Source organism: Pan troglodytes, chromosome 6 (genome assembly GCF_028858775.2).
Source record: "Pan troglodytes isolate AG18354 chromosome 6, NHGRI_mPanTro3-v2.0_pri, whole genome shotgun sequence".
In the NCBI taxonomy this organism is placed as follows: domain Eukaryota; kingdom Metazoa; phylum Chordata; class Mammalia; order Primates; family Hominidae; genus Pan; species Pan troglodytes.
In genome coordinates, this window is record NC_072404.2 from 29,500,076 (window position 1) to 29,524,079 (window position 24,004).

Sequence of the window (24,004 nt, forward strand, 5' to 3'; positions counted from 1 at the left end):
GGAGGCTGAGGCAGGAGAATTGCTTGAACCTAGGAGGTAGAGGTTGCAGTGAGTCGAGATCCCGCCACTGCACTCCAGCCTTGGAGACAGAGCAAGACCCCATCTGGGAGGCGTCGGGGGGAAGAGGTAAAATGGACAGCAGCAAACCATACGTGTGATAGGAGAGAATACTGAGCTGAGATCAGTCTCCTAAAATATGAATCCGATTTCAGGATCACTCATTTATCTGACTGTCAAGAACGCCTCTGAACAGGAGGAAGACTTTGGGGAGAGGGTGGGGTTTGTTGAAAGGGTACCGAGAAGGGAGGGGGGTGGTACCCAAACAATTTGTTTACATAATGTTTTATGGACCTGAAATATGTAGAAAAGTACTTTGAAACTAAAGTACTGTACTGAAGTTTAATTATTTTTCTTATTGTTTGCATATTCTCCCTCCCAGATACTTTACAGAGGGCGCTAAAGCTGATCCCCTGGGAGCTTCAGAGTTTAATGACTTCGCCTGAAGATTTCCTATTCTTTTCCACAACGCGCTAAGTCAAATTATGGCCAAATTACCAATCGCATGGTAATTCAGCTTCTAAATATATTTTGCAGAGTGTTTCCAAAAGTTAAAAAACAACAACAAAATTTTACCTAAATTGTTTTTACTTGCTTCACCTTAAATCAGTTATTCGGTTCCTTTGAAGAACGTGTAGCTTTAGCAACCCCCAAAGTGAACCCAGATACCCAGGACTACTGATTGTTACATCAGAGTTTTTGAAAACGCCAATACTGGAAACAGGCCGACAGTTAAGGAGAGGCAGGCCTCAAACTAAAGCAGAACCTTCTCAAAACTACTTATATTTCAAGAGATGGATTAAGCGAAAAGAGCTGTACAAAGAAATAAGCCATTTTCTATGCGCCTGTTATATGCAAGGCACTGCACTCCCTTGTCACTTGTTAATTTACAAGAAGACTCGCCGGTCCAGGGAAGGGAGAGGGGAACAGGTGCAAGGTTTGTGGAGGGCGGCAAACTGCACTCCATGTGGCGCGAGGCTGCGCTTGCGGAGATCCGGGTTCTGGTGCCTGGCGCCTGCAGCCAGTAGGGGCGCGCGTCCTGCGCAGTTGCCGCGCGCGGCCTCTTCGGGCTTCAGGCCGGGCCAATCAGGAGGCAGGCGGGAGGGGGCGCGGTACCGGGAGGGAACGGGGCGGGTCGGGCTTCGAGGTCAGCTGGTCCGCAGGGAAGCCTTTGGCTTCCCCACCAGCAATGGAGCGGTTGACGTTGCCTCCTGGCGGCGCGGCGGCGGTGGACGAGTACCTGGAGTACCGGAGGTGAGGCTGTGGCTCCGGGCCTGCCCCCCCGCCGCTCCGAGGGGCCAGGATCCCTGGGCTGGGGGCGCGAGCAGGGGCCCGGCGGGCGTCCGCGGGGGTTCCCGGAATCTGTGCCTGGGCTGTTGGGGGAGGCCTAGATGAATTCCAGTTTAGTCTTTGCCTAATTAAATATTGTAGGGCCACGCGGTTCTATGCAGTGATGAGTCTTCCAATAACATTTAAGAGGTCCCTCTGCTCCCTTCCAAGAAGGATGACTAACTCTAGACTGATACAGAGGTCCAGCTGTTTTTTAAATGGCCATTGAAAACATGCACATCGAGTACTCGGGGCTATAGAAGTTAGCATACATCAAATTAACCCAGTAATTGAGTCAACCGTGAACTTCTGAACGCGCTCCCCACCCCGAGGTGCTGGTTTTAGGAGAAAGGCACGGACTGGTGTTTGGTGTTCTGGAGAAACCCCTTCTGAAACTGGAAACGGAGTCGCTCCTTTGGCCTGAGGACGCGGTTCATTGTCCTGGGTCCTGACCGAGGCTGGTGCACCTGCAGCGACGCCCTCTTTTTCCGCTTCCTGGGGTTTTTGATCGTCCGGAATCTGGGCGGATGGGAAGTCCTGGAGAGGACCGCCTGAGGACGCGGAGTTGGGGCGGGAGGATGTGTGTGTACAAGCGGAGGGGAGACGCTCCAGGCTCCGCCAGGGAGGCCGGAGCGAGCGACAGGGCCTCCTCTGCGGCATCGTGGGTGGCCCAGATAACCCAGAGGTGTGCGCGCAGACGGCCCCCCAGCTGACTGTTCTCCCCTGCTCTGACTGTCCCGTTGGTGTAGTTTTGGGTAACCCTTAGAACTGCCTGGAGATTCTGAGCCAGAAGAATAAGGGCTAGGAGCTTGATGGGGTCAGTTCCCACGCCCGGTTCAGGGTCAGAACAACCACCATCCCGTCCTCGCCCAGAGCAGAGCCGGCTCCTTGAGCCTCCATTTCTCCAGAGCTTTTGCCTGGGAGCAAGTTGCTGGAGCTGGTGTTGACTGATAACTTGGATATTTAGATATGTGAATTGTGGGCCTCCAGTTGACTCTTGCCTAGCTCCGAACATGTTAGGGCAGACCTATGTATGTAGTTATTTATTTTATTGAGAAATTATTTAGTTATTTATTTTATTGAGACGGGGTCTGACTCTTTCCCAGGCTGGAGTGCAGTGGCGCGATCTCGGCTCACCGCAATCTCCGCTTCCTGGGTTCAAGTGATTCTCCTGCCTCAGCCTCCCGAGTAGCTGGGACTACAGGCGGCCAGCTAATTTTTGTATTTTCTGTAGAGACGGGATTTCACCACGTTGCCCAGGCTGGTCTTGAACTCCTGGACTCAAGCTATCCACCTGCCTCGGCCTCCTAAAGTGTTGGGATTACAGGCCTGGGCCACAGCGCCCGGCTGGGAAATTATTTTTGCAATCGTAAATAACTTGAAACACTTCCCTCTGAAAGAGATTATCAGGTCCTTTACTGACATCAGAATTTTAGAAAAGTGGGGAAAACAGGACTTAAGTGCCTAGATATGAAAAGGTGGGCTGGGAAGGTGGGGTGGGAAGATGAGTCAAAATATGAGTTTAGAAGGAAACAAACTTTCCTTCCGAAGAGTTTTCCTGGATTTGGTCTTGCCTAGGTACTTCGGTGGGAGTCAGTTGGGAGGGGAAGCATGCAGCCTTGTTACTCACACTGTGGGAGGCCCTGACCAGTGTCCTGGCATCACCTGTTAGCTTGTTAGAAAAGCAGAATCTCAGGCCCACTGCAGACCTATTACTATTATTATTATTATTATTATTATTATTATTATTATTTAGAGTCTCGCTCTGTCACCCAGGCTGGAGTGCAGTGGCACTGTAATGGCTGACTGCAACCTTGACCTCCTGAGCTGAAGCGACTCTCTCTTCTCAGCCTCCTAACTAGCTAGGACTATAGGCATGCATCACCACACCCAGCTAATTTTAAAATTTTTTGTAGAGATGGGATCTCACTAGGATGCCCAGGCTCATCTTGAGATCCTGGCCTCAAGCAATCCTCCCACCTCAGCCTCCCAAAGTGCTCGTATTACAGGTGTGAGCCACCACACCTGGCTTTATGATGCGTGTGTGTGTGTGTGTGTGTGTGTGTGTGTATATATTTTTTATTATTATTATTATTGTTATTTTTTTTTTTTAGATAGAGTCTTGCTCTGCTGCCCAGGCTGGAGTGCAGTGGCGCTATCTCAGCTCACTGTAACCTCTGCCTCCGCGGAAGTGATTCTCAGTGCCTCAGTTTCCAGAGTAGTTGGGATTATAGGTGCCCACCACCATGCCCTACTAATTTTTGTATTATTGATAGAGACAGGGTTTTGCTATATTGGCCAGGCTGGGCTCGAACTCCTGACCTCAAGTGATCCGCCTGCTTCGGCCTCCCAAAGTGCTGGGATTACAGGCATGAGGCACTGTGCTGTGAGTCTTAATCTGCATTTGAGCAAGATTCCCTGGGGATTCTGTAAGTACAATAAAATTTGAGTTGCACTGGTCTAGAACTTAAATACCAATGACATCTTACTTTTAAAAGATCTTTTAAAGATCCGCATTTATCTTAAGATCTTAATACCTGTTGGTGTTCTTGATAGCTACAAGAAAATGAAATGGCCCAAAATTTATCTCAGAATTAAATGCCCTTTGTTTCTTTACTATTATGTATCTAGATTGTTTATGTAAAGAAGGCGGTTTTGATTATTTCATAGCTTATAAATTGGTTTTTCTTTTTTTCTAATGGCAAGTACATAGAGCAATGGTTTTTATTTTCTACCGCAGCTAAAGGCTTCAAAGTGTGGAAAAAAGCATGTATTGCACAAAAAAGTATGTAGCATTCTACAAACATCACTTTTTGTGACTTTTCAAGGGGAGTATTTTCAGGGAGAAATGTCTTCAGTTTTGGAAAAACTTCTTTTAATCGTGCTATCTTTTCCTCCAGGGAGGCCAACTCTTAATTTCTTTTCATAGAAATAGTGGGGGCTTAATGTTTTCCCATAATATTTTGGGTTCTTACTTCTGAAATTAACCCATGATAAACTTGATTACCTAACACACAGATGTGGTTGGAGCTTGTGCTGAACCGAGTGTGTATTTAGGTTCCGCATTAGTTTAAACCCCTGGCCAGGGTTTGGAGACAGGTATGGAAATTAGTCATGTTGGCTTCTGCTTTGATGTTTTTTGTACTCTTTCGGGATACATTTTCAAAGGAAGTAAATGTTAGAATTTTGAGCAGTTAAGGCTCTACCTTTAATGAGAGGAATGAGCATCTTTGCTTCAGTATCAAAGGAAAAGCTGAGATGAATATGTGGTAATCCTCTGTCGATAAACCTGGATCAGTAAAGTTGCGTTATGAATTCATTGTCTTTCCTATTTATAACCCTCTTATGTAGGAAGTGGAGGGGAGAAAAGATTTCTTTTCTCACCCATCACTAGGTTCATGGCTGAGACACCTATGTTTCTGGATCAAACCGATAGTTGGGCTGCCTATTCTCGTGGCCCAGTAATGTGATTCAGATGAACTGGGAAAGAAGGGAGATTATTTCTGTAACTGGTTATAGGGAGAAGGCCTGGAAGATATCGCCAGACCAATTCAAAATTACATATGTTTATATGTATATATATGTTTATGTGTAAGTGTGCATTTATCTAAAGACATAAATGATTAACTTCTAATCTATAACTAAGATCTGAGTCCTGAAGACCTTCCTCTGGAGCCTCAGTAAATTTAGTTAATCTAAATGGGTCCAGGTGCTGGGGTGATTACTCTCGTCTTGTCTCCTGCTAAATCATGGAGGTTTGGGGAGTTCCTTCAGACCCCCAGTAAACTTGTTTGTGGAGGTCTGGGGAGTTTCTTCAGACCCCCAGTAAAACTTGTTTAGTCCTAAACGGGTCCTTTAAGAATTCCTTCGTTATGTTGTCATGCTTCAAGGCCCAGGAAAGGCCTGGGCAAACGCTTGGTGGGCTTTTGTTACATTCCAGCCTTTGTATAAGGACCCTGGTTCTATTAGCTTTAATATTTAACTTAACCACTCAGTGAGTGCTGAAACAGTTGTTACGGAGACCTGGCCTGCCACATCTGTAAGAAAAGACAGATTTACAAAATAAAAGCTTACAAATTTATTTAATATTTGCAGTGGCCTGGTCATAGCTCACCCGGAAAATAAATACTCAAAGCTTAAGAGAAATATATATTTTTTGTTGTAGAATTGTTGGTGAGGATGATGGAGGGAAACTTTTTACTCCTGAAGAATATGAAGAATACAAAAGAAAAGTTTTACCTCTGCGCTTACAAAACAGATTATTTGTGAGCTGGCGGTCACCAACAGGGATGGATTGTAAACTTGTGGGCCCAGAGACACTGTGTTTTTGTACACATAGGTAAGATACTTTATTGCAAAGTTTTTTGATAATTAGAAAATAAAAAGCTAAGCATATCTTACTTCTACAAATTGTAATGATTGAGAAACATTTAACAATTGTCCTTTATGTAGTAGAGTAGAAATTATCAGCTGGGGATGGTGGCTCACATCTGTGTTATCCTAGAACTTTGGAAGGCCGAGGCAGGAGGACTGCTTGAGCCCAGGAGTTTAGTCTGCAGTGAGCTATGATTGTGCAACTGCATTCAAGCCTGGGTGACAGAGAGTGAAACCTTGTCTCTTAAAAAACAAAAATTGGCCGAGCTCAGTGGCTAACGCCTGTAATTCCAGCACTTTGGGAGGCTGAGGTGGGTGGATCACGAGGTCAGGAGTTTGAGACCAGTCTGGCCAACATAGTGAAACCCTGTCTCTACTAAAAATACAAAAAATTAGCCAGGCGTGGTGGCACACACCTGTAATCCTAGCTACTTGGGAGGCTGAGGCAGGAGAATTGCTTGAACCTGGGAGGTGAGGTTGCAGTGAGCCGAGATCACGCCACTGCACACCAGCCTGAGTGGCAGTGTGAGACTCTGTCTCAAAATAAAACAAAACAAAACAAAACAAAAAACAAAAAAAACCCCCACAAAAATTATCTAAAGGTTTTTAAAGCTATAATTAAAAATTTTCCATCATATCTTATTAGTGCTTATCATGGAGTCTGTCACCTTAAGCAGTTCTCTTGCCATTGGTAAAAATGTTTGGTGGCCCTGTGGCTTTGCCAGGGGTCTTTCAGTTTGACTGGGGAGCAGTCTACCTACATCTCACATCATTGGAGAAAGTAGAGAATGGGTCATCAGATTGAGGAACTACTTTAAGCGTTGCTTGAATTGACCCACACTGATCATGCTGTCCATCTATAAGTATAAACATTTCTCCTCAAATTTACTAATTGCCTTTTATACCTTAAGGATCTGCTGTGTCGATACCTTTCTTTAAACAAACAAGCACACTGCTTTGCATTACAGATGGTCATGTTCCAAGAAAAGTGCCTAAAGGAAAGGAAATAAGTGAGGCTTCAGTTTTTGGCTTGAGTTGTCTGTATCTGAAGTTTGCGTTTTGCTGTGTGTATGCTCTACTTTAAATTTTGCTACCGTCTCACAGTTGTAAAGTTCAGAATACCTAAGCTGCTTCACAGAAAAGTCTCTGAACCTGTTCCATGTTTTCAGGCAGCAACTTTAACTTTCGGTTCCAAGAGGAACCACCCTATTCCGATAGCAATTTCTGGGGCTCTTTCACAGAGACTCTTTGTATAGTTGCTATTTACAGAGTTGCAGTTTGCCAAAGTTTGTTAGGCAGTTGCTAGGATGAGTAATGTTGTATATAGATTGACTATAAATTTATTTAGCAACTCCAACTAAAAACACTGAGGAGGAATGGAGGATAAGGGATGTGTTGATATCTTTCAGAATTAAAGAGGGGTTTGGTAAGTTTGTGATAGTTTTATAATTTATTCTTACACAAATTTAGTGCCACTTTCTAATCTCTGTATAACTTATACAGCATGAACTTGAACATCAGAATTGATCCAACTCAACTTTTTTTTTTTTTTTTTGAGACAGGGTCTTACTCTGTCACTCAGGTTGGAGTGCAGTGGCACGATCTTGGCTCATTGCAGCCTCGACCTCCTGGGCTCAAGTGATCCTTCGACCTCAGCCTCCCAAGTAGCTGGGACCACAGGCGTGTGCCACCACATCCAGCTAATTTTTGTATTTTTTTGTAGAGAAGTGGTTTGGCTTTGTTACCCAGACTGGTCTGGAACTCCTGGGCTTAAGTTATCTGTCTACCTCGGGCTTTCCAAAGTACTCAGATTACACATGTGCGCCACCATGCTCAGCTGACCCAACTCAACTTTGATGGAGAAGTTATTATATTTAGTACCGATCCACTCAGTGAGATTTCTTCCAAACTTTTTCACCCCACTATTAAAGTGGTATATGATTATCAAGGAAAATGGGGGATATATAGAAACATAGAATATATTCTATATACAATATATAGAAGCAGCTCACTACTCAAAGCCAGCTGCTAGTTTTTTTTTTTTTTTTTTTTACAATATCTGTATGACTTTTTCTTTTTTTTTCGAGACGGAGTTTCACTCTTGTTGCCCAGGCTGGAGTGCAGTGGCGCGACCTCAGCTCACTACAACCTCTGCCTCGTGGGTTCAAGCGATTCTCCTGCCTCAGCCTCCCGAGTAGCTGGGATTACAGGCATTCACCACCATGCCTGGCTAATTTTGTATTTTTAGCAGAGACGGGATTTCTCCATGTTGGTCAGGCTGGTCTCGAACTCCCAGCCTCAGGTGATCCACCTGCCTTGGCCTCCCAAAGTGCTGGGATTACAGGCGTGAGCCACTGTGCCATTTAACTGTTGTTAAGTATGTGTGTGCATAAAATGCTGAGCCACTTTTTAATGACAGAATCATAGAAATATGTTTCCACATTGTTATGTGTTGATCAAAAACAAGATTTTTAATACCTGCCAGCTAGTCCAGCTAGTCCAGTGGTGTTTATCTGTGTTCTCCGGAGCTGTGAGGGAGCCTTGGGGGTGTGCCAGGTGGAAGGGCAGGTTAGGAGAAGGGGAAACTCTATTCTGTTCTTCCTCTCGCTTTAACCAATTCTGCATTTGTTTTATGTATTGTGGTTCTATAAAAGATTTTATTTGACAAAAGGGTTTCACTGCTAAAATGTTTGAAAACTGTTGTCTAGTAATTTACTTACTGGTTCTCTTATGTCGTGTGGGTGTGTGTATAATGTAGCTGATGTAAGTACTATTGCTAATATTATTGGTATGCATAAAGCTTTTTCTATATATGGAATTATTTTCTTAGGGTATATTTTCCAAAAATGAAATTTCTGGTTCAAAGAATGGACCTTTTCAAGTTTCTTGAAACATTATTAAATAGAATTTGTTCTTTTGTAACACTCTTTTTTTTTTTTTTTTGAGACAGAGCCTCGCCTGTTGCCCAGGCTGGAGTACAGTGGTGCCATCTCAGCTCACTGCAACCTCTGCCTCCTGGGTTCAAGGGATTCTCCTGCCTCAGCCTCCCGAGTAGCTGGGACTACAGGCATACACCACCATGCTGGGCTAATTTTTGTATTTTTAGTAGAGATGGGGTTTTCATCATGTTGCCCAGGTTGGTCTCGAACTCCTGAGCTCAAGTGATCCACCTGCCTTGGCCTCCCAAAGTGCTGGGATTACAGGCATGTGCCACAGGCTCCTGGCCCTTTCGTAACACTCTTGATAGCTTTGTGTATTACATATAGTTTTTAAAAACTTTGACTCTTTTTGCTAAGTTAAAATGGTATCTCATTTTAATTTGCATTTCTTTTTTTTTTCTTTTGAGACGGAGTCTTTCTCTGTTGCCCAGGCTGGAGTGCAGTGGCGTGATCTCGGCTCACTGCAAGCTCCGCCTCCCGGGTTCACACCATTCTCCTGCTTCAGCCTCCCAAGTAGCTGGGACTACAGGTGCCCACCACCACGCTCGGCTAGTTTTTTGTATTTTTAGTAGAGACGGGGGGTTTCACCGTGTTAGCCAGGATGGTCTGGATCTCCTGACCTCGTGATCTGCCCGCCTCGGCCTCCCAAAGTGCTGGGATTACAGGCGTGAGCCACCGCAACCGGCCTTTAATTTGCATTTCTTTGATTAATATTGAGAATAATAAATTTAGTATTTTACTGAATATCACCTATGAGAAGAAAGTGAGTGATCTATTTAAGAAAATTACAATACTATAAGAAGGAGCTTTGGCTTTCAAAAATATTGATAATTTATTTTGAAGTCAAAAGTTATATTAAAATAAATTACATCAACACACGTTTATTGAATATATTTCTATTTTAAGTAGCAAACATGCAAATAAATTTAAGTAATGCACTTTGACAAAAATAACATTGGTAAAGAACTTTTTCTTTTCTTTTTTTTTTTTTTTTTGAGACGGAGTTTCGCTCTTGTTGCCCAGGGTGGAGTGCAATGGTACGATCTGGGCTCACTGCAACCTCTGCCTCCTGGGTTCAAGCAGTTCTCCTGCCTCAGCCTCCTGAGTAGCTGGGGTTACAGGCATGTGCCACAACGGCCAGCTAATTTTTTATTTTTAGTAGTGACGGGGTTTCTCTGTATTGGTCAGGCTGGTCTCGAACTCCCGACCTCAGGTGATCCGCCCGCCTCAGCCTCCCAAAGTGCTGGGATTACAGGCATGAGCCACTGCGCCCGGCCTGAACTTTTTCATACTCTCAGGCTGTGCTTCTCTATTAAGGAATCTGTAGAGGTAAGTGTTTTAAGGAAATTATATAATTATTCTTTGTATTGCTGTGAAACAGCTTCTTAAATAACTAAAAATAGAAATCTAAAAGAGTAAAGATTTCCTCTGACCAAAGCAACATAGGTGATACAAGTACTATATGTAGGAGAGTTTATTTTCACCTTACTATGAAGAATAGTAAAGCAATAATAATTAAAAAATCATATCTGCCTTTAATATAATAGAAATTGTAATTTTTGATAATACCTGTATTGTGTTTATATTTCTCTCTCTTTCTCCTTTTTTAGGTATAAACAACATAAAACTGACTTGGAAACGATTCCTCAGCAGCGCCCCATTGATCTGCCCTGCCAAGTGACTGGCTGCCAGTGCAGGGCTTACCTTTATGTCCCCTTGAATGGTAGCCAGCCCATTCGCTGCAGGTGCAAACACTTTGCTGATCAGCACAGTGCTGCGCCTGGCTTTGCATGCAATACATGTGAGTTATATTATTATAAACACATAAACTCAGAATGTTTATATGTCTTCCTTGAATATTTAACGTGCTTTTTTACTGGTTGTAGAGTTAATATTCAGTTGTATTAGTTGTAGAGTTAATATTCAGTTATGGCATTAATATTAAACAACTAAGTAGCATTCATTGGATAGATACTCTAAGATTTCATTTTTGTGGAAGAACTCAGAGTTAATGGTATGCTTGATAATCATAAACCCTCATCTCATATAGTTCAGATAATTTAAGTAATAGTAATGGATTTTAAAGAATTGCCAGATGTGATCTGATTCAAATTTTTGAATATGGGAGTTGAATCAACTAAATTCTATTCATAGATTTTAAAAAAGCATTTTATAAGTCAAAAAACTTTTATGGTTTGCTGATAGATTAACATAACATGATCATTTTAATGCTTTGTATGCAGTAATACCCTTACCTTAATACCTGTACCCAAATTCCAACCTCTACCCCCTTTGCCCTTACACTGGATCATCCATTCAACTAGGTAGAGTGCTAGTCCATTAGTTTCCTTCAGGAGATAGTCAATCCAGTTGTTGTTATAGTAGTTTGAGTTGAAATCTTATGGTGAAGTATGTAATAAAACATTTTTAATGACAGTGGCAGGAATAAATGTTTCATTGGCTGAATATGGAAGTAGTTGGAGAAAACTTATTTATATGCCTTGGTTCATATATATATATATATATATATTTTTTTTTTTTTATGGAGTTTTGCTCTTGTCACCCAGGCTCTTGTCACCAGGAGTGCAGTGGTATGATCTTGGCTCACTGCAGCCTCTGCCTCCAGGGTTCAAGTGATTCTCCTGCCTCAGCCTCCCAAGTAGCTGAGATTATAGGTGCCCGCCACCACGCCCGGCTAATTTTTGTATTTTTAGTAGAGACGGGGTTTTGCCATGTTGGTCAGGCTGTTCTCAAACCCCTGACCTCAAGTGATCTGCCCGCCTCGGCCTCCCAAAGTGCTGGGATTCCAGGCGTGAGCCACCGTGCCTAGCTGTTCCCATGTATGTTTGTCAGAGGTGTGAATGGGTAAAGATTTTGTTAATGGTATATTCTGGCCTCCATTACAATGTGGCTTGATTTTTTTATACAATGACTTTTCTAAGATGTAATTCACATGTCATACAATTAACCTATTTAAAATGTGCAGTTTAATGATTTTTAATATATAATCAGCATGAATGTTGTGTAACCACCAGCACAATACATTTCAGAACATTTTTCTCACCCCAAAAAGAAACTCCATATTCACTAGGAGTCCTTCCTTACTTTTCTCTCTCCCCAGCCCTAGGCAACCCATAATCTACTTTCTGTTTCAGGATTTGCCTATTCTGGACATTTTATATAAATAGAATCATAGAATATGTGGTCTTTTGTGACTGGCTTCTTTCATTTAGCATGATGTTTTCATGATTCATCCATGTAGCCTATATCAATACTTCTTTCCTTTTTATTGCTGAACAAGATTCCACTACACCCTTTCTGTGTCAACAGGTTGGCCTTCTAATTTGGCTTTTATGAGGAGTTGATCTGTAGGAAGATTTCTACATTATCTCTTCACCTGGTCCTGGCCACCGGGCTGTCCCCGCCATGCCTGCTTATAATTCAGTTTTTGAGGAGAGGGTCTGCATTACCTGGCTCTTCAATTTCTTTTAGTCCTTGTTGTGTTTTGCAGTTTTTTTTTTCTGTGTTGTATCTGGTTACTACTTTGGCATGTTTTAGAAGTAAGAACAGTGGCTAGGAAGGAGTTCAGTGGCTGGAGGTAAGAGTTACAGGGGCCAGAGGATCTAGATTCAGCTGGCTTTTGCCAGGCTAAGTGTCTTTAGGGTAGACAACATAGTACCTTTAAGAATTGAACTCCCTTTACATCTTGATTCAGGTTCCAAGTGTTCAGGATTCCATAGCTGCTTCACTTGTGCTTGTGGTCAGCCTGCATATGCCCATGACACAGTAGTGGAAACTAAGCAAGAAAGATTGGCTCAGGGAAAACCAGTGGGACAGGACATTCCTTATGCAGCCATGGGAGGATTAACTGGTTTCAGCTCGCTGGCGGAAGGCTACATGCGGCTAGATGACAGTGGGATTGGTAAGTGATACTATATGAAATGTGAGCCCATTGTATTGTTTTTATGTGTGCTAACAATAGTGAAGCCTTATATTTGTTAAGCAATTTATAGTATTTTTCTTTCAGAAAACATTCTCTCATTTGATTTTTATTTTTTAAAAGAGGTTTTTAAAATTTTTATTTTATTTTTTATTTTTTCAGACTTATTTAGTATCCATAAAAGAGGTTTTATTGCTGCTATACAATGTATTGTCATTATAGAATTTAGAAAGCACGTGGCAGAGATCATTCCCATCCCAATACTTGTACTCAAATTTGAATCTGCATCTCCACTGTTTGTAATAGCTGAATAATATTTATTTTATTTGATATGATATAGTTTACCTGTTACTCTACTGTATGTAACTTATGCTATTATATCCATTTCATTTTGGAAACAATAGGTTTATGTTCATGTGTGTATATGAACATACGTGTATATACATCTAATCACTTCTGTAGTAAAATATGTATATATGTGTGTGCACACACATATATCTTCTTGCATACATATATGTTGTAAATAATGTAGGGAAAGTTTAATAGGATCTATTCTAAACTATTAAAGGTAGATGGATCCTTCTGAGAGCTGAGTGGGACTGGGGAGCAGAATGTGTTCCCTGTCTACTTGAAACACACGTGTGTAAGTTTTTTTTTTCTTTTTTACAACAAGCATGTATTTTTTCATTTAAAAATTACATAAATACAAGTGTATATTTTCTTTTCTTTTCTTTTTTCTTTTTTGAGACGGAGTTTTGCTATTCTTGCCCAGGCTGGAGTGCAATGGCGCGATCTCGGCTCACTGCAACCTCCGCCTCCTGGGTTCAAGCGATTCTCCTGCCTCAGCCTCCCGACTAGCTGGGATTACAGGCATGCACCACCACGCCCGGCTAATTTTGTATTTTTAGTAGAGATGGGGGTTTCTCCATGTTGGTCAGGCTGGTCTCGAACTCCTGACCTCAGGTGATCCGCCTGCCTCAGCCTCCCAAATTGCTGGGATTACAGGCTTCAGCCACCACGCCAGGCCCATATGAGTGTATATTTTCTTGTAAAAGATTCAAACAATAGAAATTAAGTGGAAAAAAAAAAGAAATTAAGTGCAAAGCACCCTTGAATACTTCTCTTTGTCTGATTCTTTCCCCGAGGGTAATTTGCTATCATCAATTAATTTTTCTCTTTAACATACAATTTTACTATTTACTTTTTAATTTTTAAAAATTATTTGTATTTATTGTTTAAGAGATAGGGTCTTGCTATGGTGGTAGGCTAGGTTTGAACTCCTGGGTTCAAGCGATCCTCCAGTCTCAGTCTTCCTAGTAGCTGGGATTACAGGCATGCATCACCATACCTGGCTTTACTTTTTTTTTAACTTAGAAAAATGTGAAGGCCTATTGTGTCAGGACACACAAGTCTACTTCATTCTTTTTAACTGCTGTATGGTATTCCACACTGTAGATAAAGCAGTTTATCTAACCATTTCCTTGTTCATGGCATTTAGATTTCCATCTTTGAATTTGTCTGCCTATATCCTTGCATGAATTTGACTCTAAGGTAGATACAGAGAAGTAAAACTATTGGAGTGTGTTAACCTGTAAAATTCTAATACATTCTGCCAGAATGTCCTCCAAAAATGCTCTGCTTGTTTTTACATCCTCTACTGATGCTTTAACTTGCCTGTTTCCTCACATTTAGGCTAATCATTGATATTATTAAACTTGATTTTTTTGCCAGTCTGACATGTGAAATTGTTATTGTTGTTTCAATTTGATTTCCCTGGTTATTAGTGAGACAGGGATCTTTTCGTATTTATTGGCCATTTCACTTTCTGTGAATTGCCTATTCATATCCCTTGCTCATTTTTTTTTGTTTTTATCTTTTGTCATTGACTTATAGGAAGTCTTTTTATATATTCTGTATTTTTTTGTTATTTATTTTGCAAACATTTTCTCCCAAGCTATCATTTGTCTCTTAATTTTTTTTCTTTACAGTTTAGAAATTTTGGAGACAGTCCTTTCCTATTTCAGTTTTATAAATATATTCTCCTGCATTTTATTTTAATACTTTTTTATGTTTAGCTTTTTCATATATCTGTAATTTATTTTTTGTGAAAGTGTGAGGTAGATGTTTCTAACTTCAGTTTTTGTCTAAATTGATGGCCAGTTATTCAAGCACCATTCTTGCCCAAATCATTTGAAACTCTACCATATTCTTTATTTTTATTTTTATTTTACTTTAAGTTCTGGGATACATGTGCAGAACATGCAGGTTTGTTACATAGGTATACATGTGCCATGGTGATCTGTTGCACCTATCAACCCATCATCTAGGTTTTAAGCCCTGCATGCATTAGCTATTTGTCCTAATGCCCTCCCTCCACTCGCCTCGCACCCTCTGACAGGCCCCTGTATGTGATGTTGCCCTCCTTGTGTCCATGTGTTCTCACTGTTCAACTCCCACTTGTGAGTGAGAACATGCGGTGTTTAGTTTTCTGTTCCTGCATTAGTTTGCTGAGAATGATGGCTTCCAGCTTCATCCATGTCCCTGCAAAATACATGAACTCATTCTTTTTTATGGCTGCATAGTATTCTGTGGAAACTACCATATTCTGTCATATTCTCCATTTTGTACCATTGGCCCATTTGTCTATCCTGTGCCAATATTATATATTTATGTAATATATATTTTTTTATGATCGCTTCCTGGTGTGTCATGATATTTGATATGGTAAATTCCTCCTGTTTGTGATTGTTTTCAAGATTGTCTTGATATTTTTGTGCATTTTCTCTTCTAGGTAATTTTATAACTAGCTTGTTAAATTTCATAAGTAAATTCTTTTGCAGTTTTATGGGTGCATAATTGTGTTAGGCTCAAGCAACAGCTAAAGAAAACCCAACTACCAGTGTCAAAACATAATGATGATGATGATCATGTTTGATGACGGCAGCTTTGTACTACCAGCAGTTGTTTGAACCACATCACATATATTACTTCACTTAATCCTCACAACTCTGTGAGTTAGATTATTATTCCTATTTTACAGATGAGGATACGCAGCACAGAGAAGTAAAATAAGTTGCTAAATGTTATTCAACTAGGAAGTAGCAGGGTTGGGTTCAACCTGAAGATTTCTGTGGGCTCCCCAGTCTGCTACATTGTTGGCTATTTGTGTACAGCCACTATGTTGTTTTCATTACTGCAGCTTTATAATAAATAAATTAGTTAATATTTATGACTTCATTTTATTGCTTCAGAATTTTCCTGACCTGTTCTTATGTTTTAATTCTTTCAGAACTTTGGAATCATTTTGTTAAGGTATTATAAACTCTGTTATTTTAATTGAGATCACATTGAATATGTAGATGAATGTAGAAATAATTTTTTTTTTAAAGATGGGGTTTTGCTTTGTTTCCCAGGCTGGACTGCGGTAGTATGATTATAGCTCACCGCAGCCTTGAACTCCTGGGCTCAAGCAGTCCTCCCACCCAACCTCCCGAGTAGCTGTGCCTGTGGGCGCATGCCAGTATGCCTGGCTAATATTTTACATTTTATATATTTTTTAGAGACAGAGTCTTACTATGTTGCTCAGGTTGGTCTCAAATTCCGAAGGTCAAGTAATCCTCCCACCTCAGACTCCTGAGTAGCTGGGACTACAGGTGTGAGCCACCATGTAGAATTGATATTTTTCAATATTGTCTTTTCATTTATTTGTCATCTGTGCAGCTAAGTGGAATTCTGAAGTTGTTTTCCCAGAAGTCTTGCACAATCTTATTAAGTTTATTTCTAGGTATTTAACTTTTTTTTGAGATGGAATCTTGCTCTGTCTCCCAGGCTGGAGTGCCTTGGCTCACTGCAATCTCTGCCTCCTGGGTTCAAGTGATTCTCCTGCCTCAGCCTCCTGAGTAGCTGGGATTACAGGCGCATGCCACCATGCCCAGCTAATTTTTGTATTTTTAGTAGAGGCGTGGTTTCACCATGTTGGCCAGGCTGGTCTTGAACTCCTGACCTCAGGTGATCTGCCCGCCTCGGCCTCCCAAAGTGCTGGGATTACAGGTGTAAGCCACTATTCCTGGCCAATTTTTTTTCATTGGTATCATATATGAGATTTTTTCTTCTATTATATCTTCTTACTGATTATTATTTGTTTATAAAAAAGCAAAAGTGTTTCATTGCTTTTGTTACCATTCTTATTACTTAGAGTTTTTACTCAATTTTTAGTTTATTTTATAAAAATAATGTTTTTTCCTCTTCCTTTCCAATATTTGTGACTCTTCTTATTCTTGACTAGTCAAAATGGCTAGTACTTCCAGAACAATGCTGAATAATGGTGGTAGCTGGCATCTTTGCCCTTTAGAGACATCTAGTATTTTAACACTAAGTATCTTCAAGGTATAGTCATGTGCCACTAAATGATGGGGATACATTCTGGAAAATGCATTGTTAGTTGATGTTCGTTATGTGAACATCATAGAGTGTACTTATATAAACCTAGATGGTAGAGCATAGTACATACCTAGCTACATGGTATAGCCTTTTGTTCCTAGGCAACAAACTTGTTCATCATGCTACTGTACTGAATGCTGTAGACAATTGTAACACAATGGTGAGCATTTGTATGTCTAAATTTTTCTAAATATAGAAAAGGTACAGTAAAAATATGGCATAAAAATAAAATAGGCCGTGTGCAGTGGCTTATGCCTGTAATCCCAGCATTTTGGGAGGCTGAGGCAGGCAGATCGCTTGAGCCCAGGAGTTTGAGACCAGCCTGGGCAACATGGCGAAACCCTGTCTCTACAAAAATACAAAAAATTAGCTGGGCCTGGTATTGTGTGTGTGCCTGTAATCCCAGCTACTTGGTGAGGGCTGAGGTGAGAGGATCACCTGAGCTTGGGATGCAGAGGTTGCAATGAGCTGTGATGGCACCATTGCCCTCCAGCCTGGGTGACAGAGTAAGACCCTGCCTCAAAATAAATAAATAAAATGTTACACTTTTATAGGGCAGCTCTGTTACAATCTTATGTGGCCACCATTGTATATGCAGTCCATTGTTGACCAAAATGCCTTATGTAACACATGATTTCATAGGGAAAGAAAGCCTGTTCCTTTTGGTCAATGAAAGAAGGTGGGGTGAAGAAAGGTGAGAGTAAGGAGAGGAAATATAAGAGGTTTTTGTTCTGATTTCAGGTATAGAGGAACCTAGGGACAGAGGGACTCCAGATTTTTAGCCATGTAGATACCTAGACCGAGGAAACCTCTTGCTGGAATTTGGTTCCTTTTTGATGTGGAAGGAGTCCATAATTCCCAGCTCTCTGGGGGTGTGGGAAGCAGCTGACCTGTGAGTCAGTGGGCCAGTCATGCATCTATCATAGCAGGGGGCAGAGCTGGAGGTGGGTTCCCTAAGCTGGGGGACTCAATAGAGGAAGTGACAGGTATTGAGGGAGTCTGTACTTATATTGGGAGCAAGCATGAGGCTACCAGGCCCTATCAAGCTGAGAGACCAACTTATTAAATACAAGTTGAGCATTTGAGATCAGTAGCACATGCAGCCGCCAGAGGGCAGCACAAGGACGTGAGTGGGCCAGAGCCCCTTCTCCCATGTTCCCACATGCCCCATGGAAACCACTGGGGCTAGGAGAGGGGAGAGACAGAGCAATCGTCCCACACTGTTTATGTTATAAGATGGGGCTAACTTCTAACCCAATTAGGACCACCTGTGGTGTAGAGATAGCAGTGTAGGGGAAAGGTGGTGGTTTGTGAAGAAGATAGAGCAGCTATATATTTTCTCTGCAACTTCCTTCCTTTTGGTCCAAAAGTCAATGTATTTAGCAATTAGTCTTTGTAGTTTATGGTTTGGAGTTGTGGATGTTTCCTCATTTCATTGAAGAAGGTACTGTCTTCTTTATTTTTCATACTTTGTTTTTAGATGGTTTCCTAGTAAGGAATAGAGTAAAAATACACTTATTCTACCCTTTTCAGCCAGAGGTTCCTTATTGTGAATGTCTTGCTTTTGATAGTGTTTTATAACTATTATATATTAGGGTTTTGAACTTCTATGCTAACATAGGTACATAATATTCTTTTTTTCTGTGAAAAAGTTCTCAGAAATGTGCAGAATACTTTTACCCATTTGCTTTTACTTTATATGTCAGACAAAAATCTAAATAAAAAGAGTCTCACAGTGTTGCCCAGGCCGGATCCAGTGAAGTGATGTAATCATAGCTCACTGCAGCCTCAAATTCCTGGGCTCAAATGATCTTCCTGCTTTACCCTTCCAAGTAGGTAGGGCTACAGGCACACACCACCATGTCCAACTAATTTTTGTATTTTTTTTTTTTTTGGTAGAGATGGGGTCTCCCTATGTTACCAAGACTGGTCTTGAACTCCTGGCCTCAAGTAATCCGATTGCTTTGGCTTTCCAAAGTGTTGGCATTACAGGCATGAGCCATTACACCCAGTCTAAAATTTTTTTTTTATAGAAAGAATTTCTAATAATTCTGCTGAGGTTCCAATTTATTTTACATTAGAAGTAATAACTTGTTTGTATCCCTGTAAATATTTAATTTTTATTCTCCATGTATTGTTTTCTCAGGTGCACCTTCAGTTGAATTTTTAGAATCTCCCATTACGGCAGTAGACAGCCCATTCCTAAAAGCATTTCAAGCATCATCTAGTTCTTCTCCAGAAACGTTAACAGATGGTAATGAAATGAAGTTTAGAACTGTTTTTGGATGTAGTAAATTGGAATATGGAGCTTTGATTTGTTTTCTAGGCGTCTCTCTTTTTTCATTATTACGATAATTTAACTTCAAGTTAAGCTATCATTTTACTTTCTTTTATGTAAGCCACACACTGAGAAAAAGCAAGCAACTTCATTTTGTATTGGGAAAAATAGCTAACTCCAAGAATGTCGCGGATTCTGATACTACTATAATTTGAAGTTTTAAACCTTGTTCTGGTACATGCTGTTGCTCTGGTGTTTGAATAAGAGGGCCTTCTGGCGGCCTAATTGCCTTTGGGTTTTCCCAAAGAGGCGTAATCCAGTGATAACCATAGGTTAGCAGGGTTTTATCATTTATAAATTAAGAGCAAGTAGAATTCATTTTTAAGCACCAGTATTCTATATTTTCCTTACTGAAAACAGGAAGAATGAATTTGTATGACTTATTAGGTATTTAACATTTAGTATTTTAGAATATTTTAAAATGAGAATTTTCTTTATCTGTATTTTCATACACCTAGACGTTCCCCACAGGGATTTTAAGGCTGCTTGCCTTAAAACATACAACTTAGTACATAATGATAAAATATATATACAAGTAAGAAGCCAAGAAAAGGACACAGCTGTGGCAGCTTTCAAGGTTGATGTAATTGCTTTGTTTAAACTTCAGTTTTGACTGAGTTTAGTGGCAGCCAAGACACAGAGGAAAGTGCAGTCAATTAAATGCTTTTCTTTATTAGACAGGAGGAAGCCCGAGTTCCTCAGTGCTGATGAATCTTACACCAATGCTGGAATTTTTTTTTTTTTTTAAGACAAGTTCTCTCTCTGTTGTCCAAGCTGGTGTGCAGTGGTGTGATCATGGCTCACTGTTACCTTGAACTCCAGGGCTCAAGTGATCTTCCTGCCTCAGCCTTCCACATAGCTAGGAGTACAGGTGTGCCCCCACACCTGGGTAATTAAAAAAACTTTTTTTTGCAGCAGCAGCAGCAGGGTCTTGCTATGTTGACTAGGCTGGTCTCAAACTCCTGGCCTCAAGCTAGCCTCCTGCCTCAGCTTCCCAAAGCACTAGGATTATAGCTATGTGTCACTGCTCCTGGCCTGGCATGCTGGATTTTAAGTCAGTATAGTGACCCTCAGTGATTAGTGACCAAGGTAAAAGGTTTTTTTCAGCAAATATAGCAGACAGTTGCTTGTTTCTGATAGTCACCTTTTCCTTTTTTTTTTTTTTTTTTTTTTTGAGACAGAGTCTTGCTCTGTTACCCAGACTGGAGTATAGTGGTGTGATCTTGGCTTACTGCAACCTCCACCTCCCTGGCTCAAGTGATCTCTCACCTCAGCCTCCTGAGTAGCTGGGACTATAGGAATGCACCACCATGTCCAGCTAAATTTTGAATTTTTTGTAGAGACAGGGTTTTGCCATGTTGCCCAGGCTGGTCTCGAACTCCTGAGTTCAAGCAATCCACCTGCCTCCACCTCCCAAAGTGCTGGGACTACAGGCGTGAATCAGTGCACCTGGCCTGATAGTCACCTTTGAAGAGTTGTGATATACCATTTTACTAGATAAATGGTAATATGCCATTATAATGCAACTCAATGTAGATGAGTCTGGAAGAGGCTGGGCTCAAATAGTCCCACATGATCCAGGGATAGACCCAGAGTTTCCAGAGGAATGGGTGGATAACACTTATTCAAATAAGAATCCCTTCTTACTCTTCTCAATGAGACTTTTGTCAAAGATAGTCAACAGACTGTAGCTGTACTCTGTGGTGATTGTCTGGAGTTACATGTTGCTGATTGAGGGTGAATTCATATGCTTTAGAAACTAGAAGCGCAAGTGTTCAGGTTGCTAGTCTGCTTTGGAAATGAAGGGACCCAGTGAAGACCTTCACTCGCAATGAAGGTGTACTTTTCTATGAAATTAGGCTCTTGGGCTACCTACCAAGAAAACCAGATGTTTTCCTACTGAAGCAATTTAAAAAGTTCCTTTCAGCATATAAATTAGTGCTTGATCCATTTTACAAAGTGAGTACCGTAAAAAATGGATAAAATAGTTCAGTTTTGAAAGATTTTGAAGCAGGTACTATCATTACTTATGGTTGCCTATACCAAGCCTCAATAATTACTTTTGTGCATTATCTCAAAGTGTAACATGGATTTCTAGTTATAAAATGTAAAAAGTAGTTGGACAAAACTAAGTGTACTCTTATACGGAATAGCTATATGGTGCTATTTAATATGAACTGTGGAATATTTGGAGAATGTTTGCTAGTGAAAAACACTTTTGTCCTGTGATGCCATTCTCTCTAAAAGAGAATGAGGTAGTAGGACCAATTATTCATTTAGGCCATTTTTGGTTTGAAAAATAAAACATTATCACCGAGCAGGAGAAAACTTTTCTTTCTTTTATTTCAGGGGAATATGTAATGATATAAATACATTACTTAGATTTTTTTCCTTGTTAGTAGGTACAAGTCGTCAAGTTTCTTCGTTAAGGAGACCTGAAGAGGATGATATGGCTTTCTTTGAAAGACGATACCAGGAAAGGGTAGGTTTTTGAGGAAATTCACTTGCATTAAGCATTTATTTGTAGCAAAAGCACTAGAATGATTATACATTGAATGTGGAACATCCTTGAAAATAATTTATAAAGTCTTTACTTACAGTTGGTGTTAGGCCTTGAGGCTTATTAGAATACACAGAAACAGGGCTAAAGAATAACATGATATTTAATACACTGGTTGATTTATGAAGGCCATAAAGATTGGATAAATATGCAGATAAAATTGTCGGTAATAAACATCAATATCAGCAGATTTGTAAATTATATGTATCTTTAATTCCTTTTTTTATACATGTACCTTTATTTTTTATTTAAAAATATTTGCCAAATAAAGATAGAATATATTTTGAATTCTTTTTTTTTTTTTTTTTTGAGACGGAGTCTTGGTCTGTCGCCCAGGCTGGAGTGCAGTGGCGCTATCTCGGCTCACTGCAATCTCCGCCTCCCGGGTTCACGCCATTCTCCTGCCTCAGCCTCCCGAGTAGCTGGGACTACAGGCGCCCACCACCACGCCCAGCTAATTTTTTGTATTTTTAGTAGAGACGGGGTTTCACTGTGTTAGCCAGGATGGTCTGGATCTCCTGACCTCGTGATCCACCCACCTCGGCCTCGCAAAGTGCTGGGATTACAGGCATGAGCCACCGCGCCTGGTGCCTATTTTGAATTCTTAATATGTATTATTTATTCTTCTTAGAGGCTTTTAGGTGTATCCGGACTCGTTAAAATTACCCGATACACATCTGGGCACAGTGGCTGCTTTTTTGCTTTAACTACAATGGAGGAGGAAAAGACTTTCAGAAAGGTAACTGTGGGAATATAGAAACCAGAATTATAGAAAACTATCCTTAAAGCAGTTCACGTTCCAGAGAGAATCCAGCTGGATTAGGTGCATTATGTAACTCTGTAGGGAATGTGCATAGGCTGGATGTAAGTTTAGTCATTTTAAGCACTTGTAATTTTAGTGGCAATTGAAATTAATTTTTTTCTCTAAAGCAATATTCATATATTACTTTTATTAAAATGCTTCTGTAAAATTAAAATAAAACCATCTGAAAATGTGTAATTATGTCCCTTTAACAGATTTTGGCTTTAGTATTTAGCTGCTTAATAACTGTGGAATGGCTGTGACATGAATCTGAATGAGTTTTCTGCAAGTTTTTTTTCTTTAGAATGGTTTACAAGTTATTATATCAATAAATATATTAAATTTACAGATGAAAATGGAAAAGGCTGCTAAGTGGAAAGGAAAAGCTCCATTGCCATCAGCTACAAAACCTTCATGAAGACTATTGGAGAAATTAAAACCATCATCCAAGTATCTTTTTCATGTTTATTTAAATGTAATAATACAGTTCATTTTTCCTGAAATTATTTACTTTTTTTTTTTACTGTATAAATGTCTTTTGGGATGTTTCCTTAATTTATTTAAATAACTAAAAATGCCTATTACTTTTGTCAAAACTCATAATTTACTACTTTGTATGTACCTTTCTTTCTCCTGACAAATGAGGTTATTTTATATGAGTCTGTCTGAGAGTACAGTAAATGTTTTTAGTACATAATAATTTAACTGTTTCAGGTATTTAAAAAATTAAAGATATTATCAAGGGTTTTGGACAAGTATATGAGCCATTTTTTTGTCATTCAAAATAGTAAGTTAAAAACAAGAGAACAAAACAAAAAAATAGTTAAAATCATTAATTTTTTTATTTTTCAAACTTTGTAATGTTATGTTTTTAAATAAAAACTATCTTAAAATTTTACAACCATTTTCTAGTGATATTACTGATTTTTTTTTCAATCTTTCTCAGGCTGAAGATATCTACTGATTTTTACGTTGTGTTGTCAACTACCCATTGTCTATAACTGTACTGGACACATCTTGTGTGCCACTGCAAATCCTCTTGGCCCCATTTCTTACTCCATTACTGCTATGGAACACTTTCCAGCAGGCTTCTGATAGCAGAAGCCATTTGATGGCACCTTGTCTTGGGCGCATGTCACGGCTCTCTTGCTTCCTTCTGCAGGGATCTTCTGACACTGTGGCTTGGGATGCCCACTAGAACCCCACTGTATGATACATATGCAGC

The 24,004-nt window shown here is 40.3% G+C and overlaps 1 protein-coding gene across 11 annotated transcripts; it reads left to right on the forward strand.

The window, feature by feature from the left end:
• Positions 1-794: 794 nt before the first annotated feature.
• On the forward strand, positions 795-23,683 carry FAM221A (family with sequence similarity 221 member A). 11 transcript variants are annotated; one of them, XM_009452775.4, is made up of 8 exons: positions 1,167-1,311; positions 5,552-5,725; positions 10,310-10,500; positions 12,415-12,621; positions 19,226-19,333; positions 21,817-21,899; positions 22,609-22,716; positions 23,129-23,683. In XM_009452775.4, exons 1-8 carry the CDS (start codon positions 1,247-1,249, stop codon positions 23,195-23,197), a joined length of 1,005 nt encoding a protein of 334 aa, XP_009451050.3. In that variant the 5' UTR covers positions 1,167-1,246; the 3' UTR covers positions 23,198-23,683. The 11 variants fall into 11 exon arrangements, 10 of the variants coding, with proteins under 10 accessions (XP_001158525.3, XP_009451055.3, XP_001158460.2 ...); XR_010158807.1 differs by lacking the exon at positions 22,609-22,716 and adding an exon at positions 15,929-15,951 and having other exon boundaries at positions 1,168-1,311; XM_009452776.4 differs by having other exon boundaries at positions 1,168-1,311; positions 21,820-21,899.
• Positions 23,684-24,004: the final 321 nt, after the last annotated feature.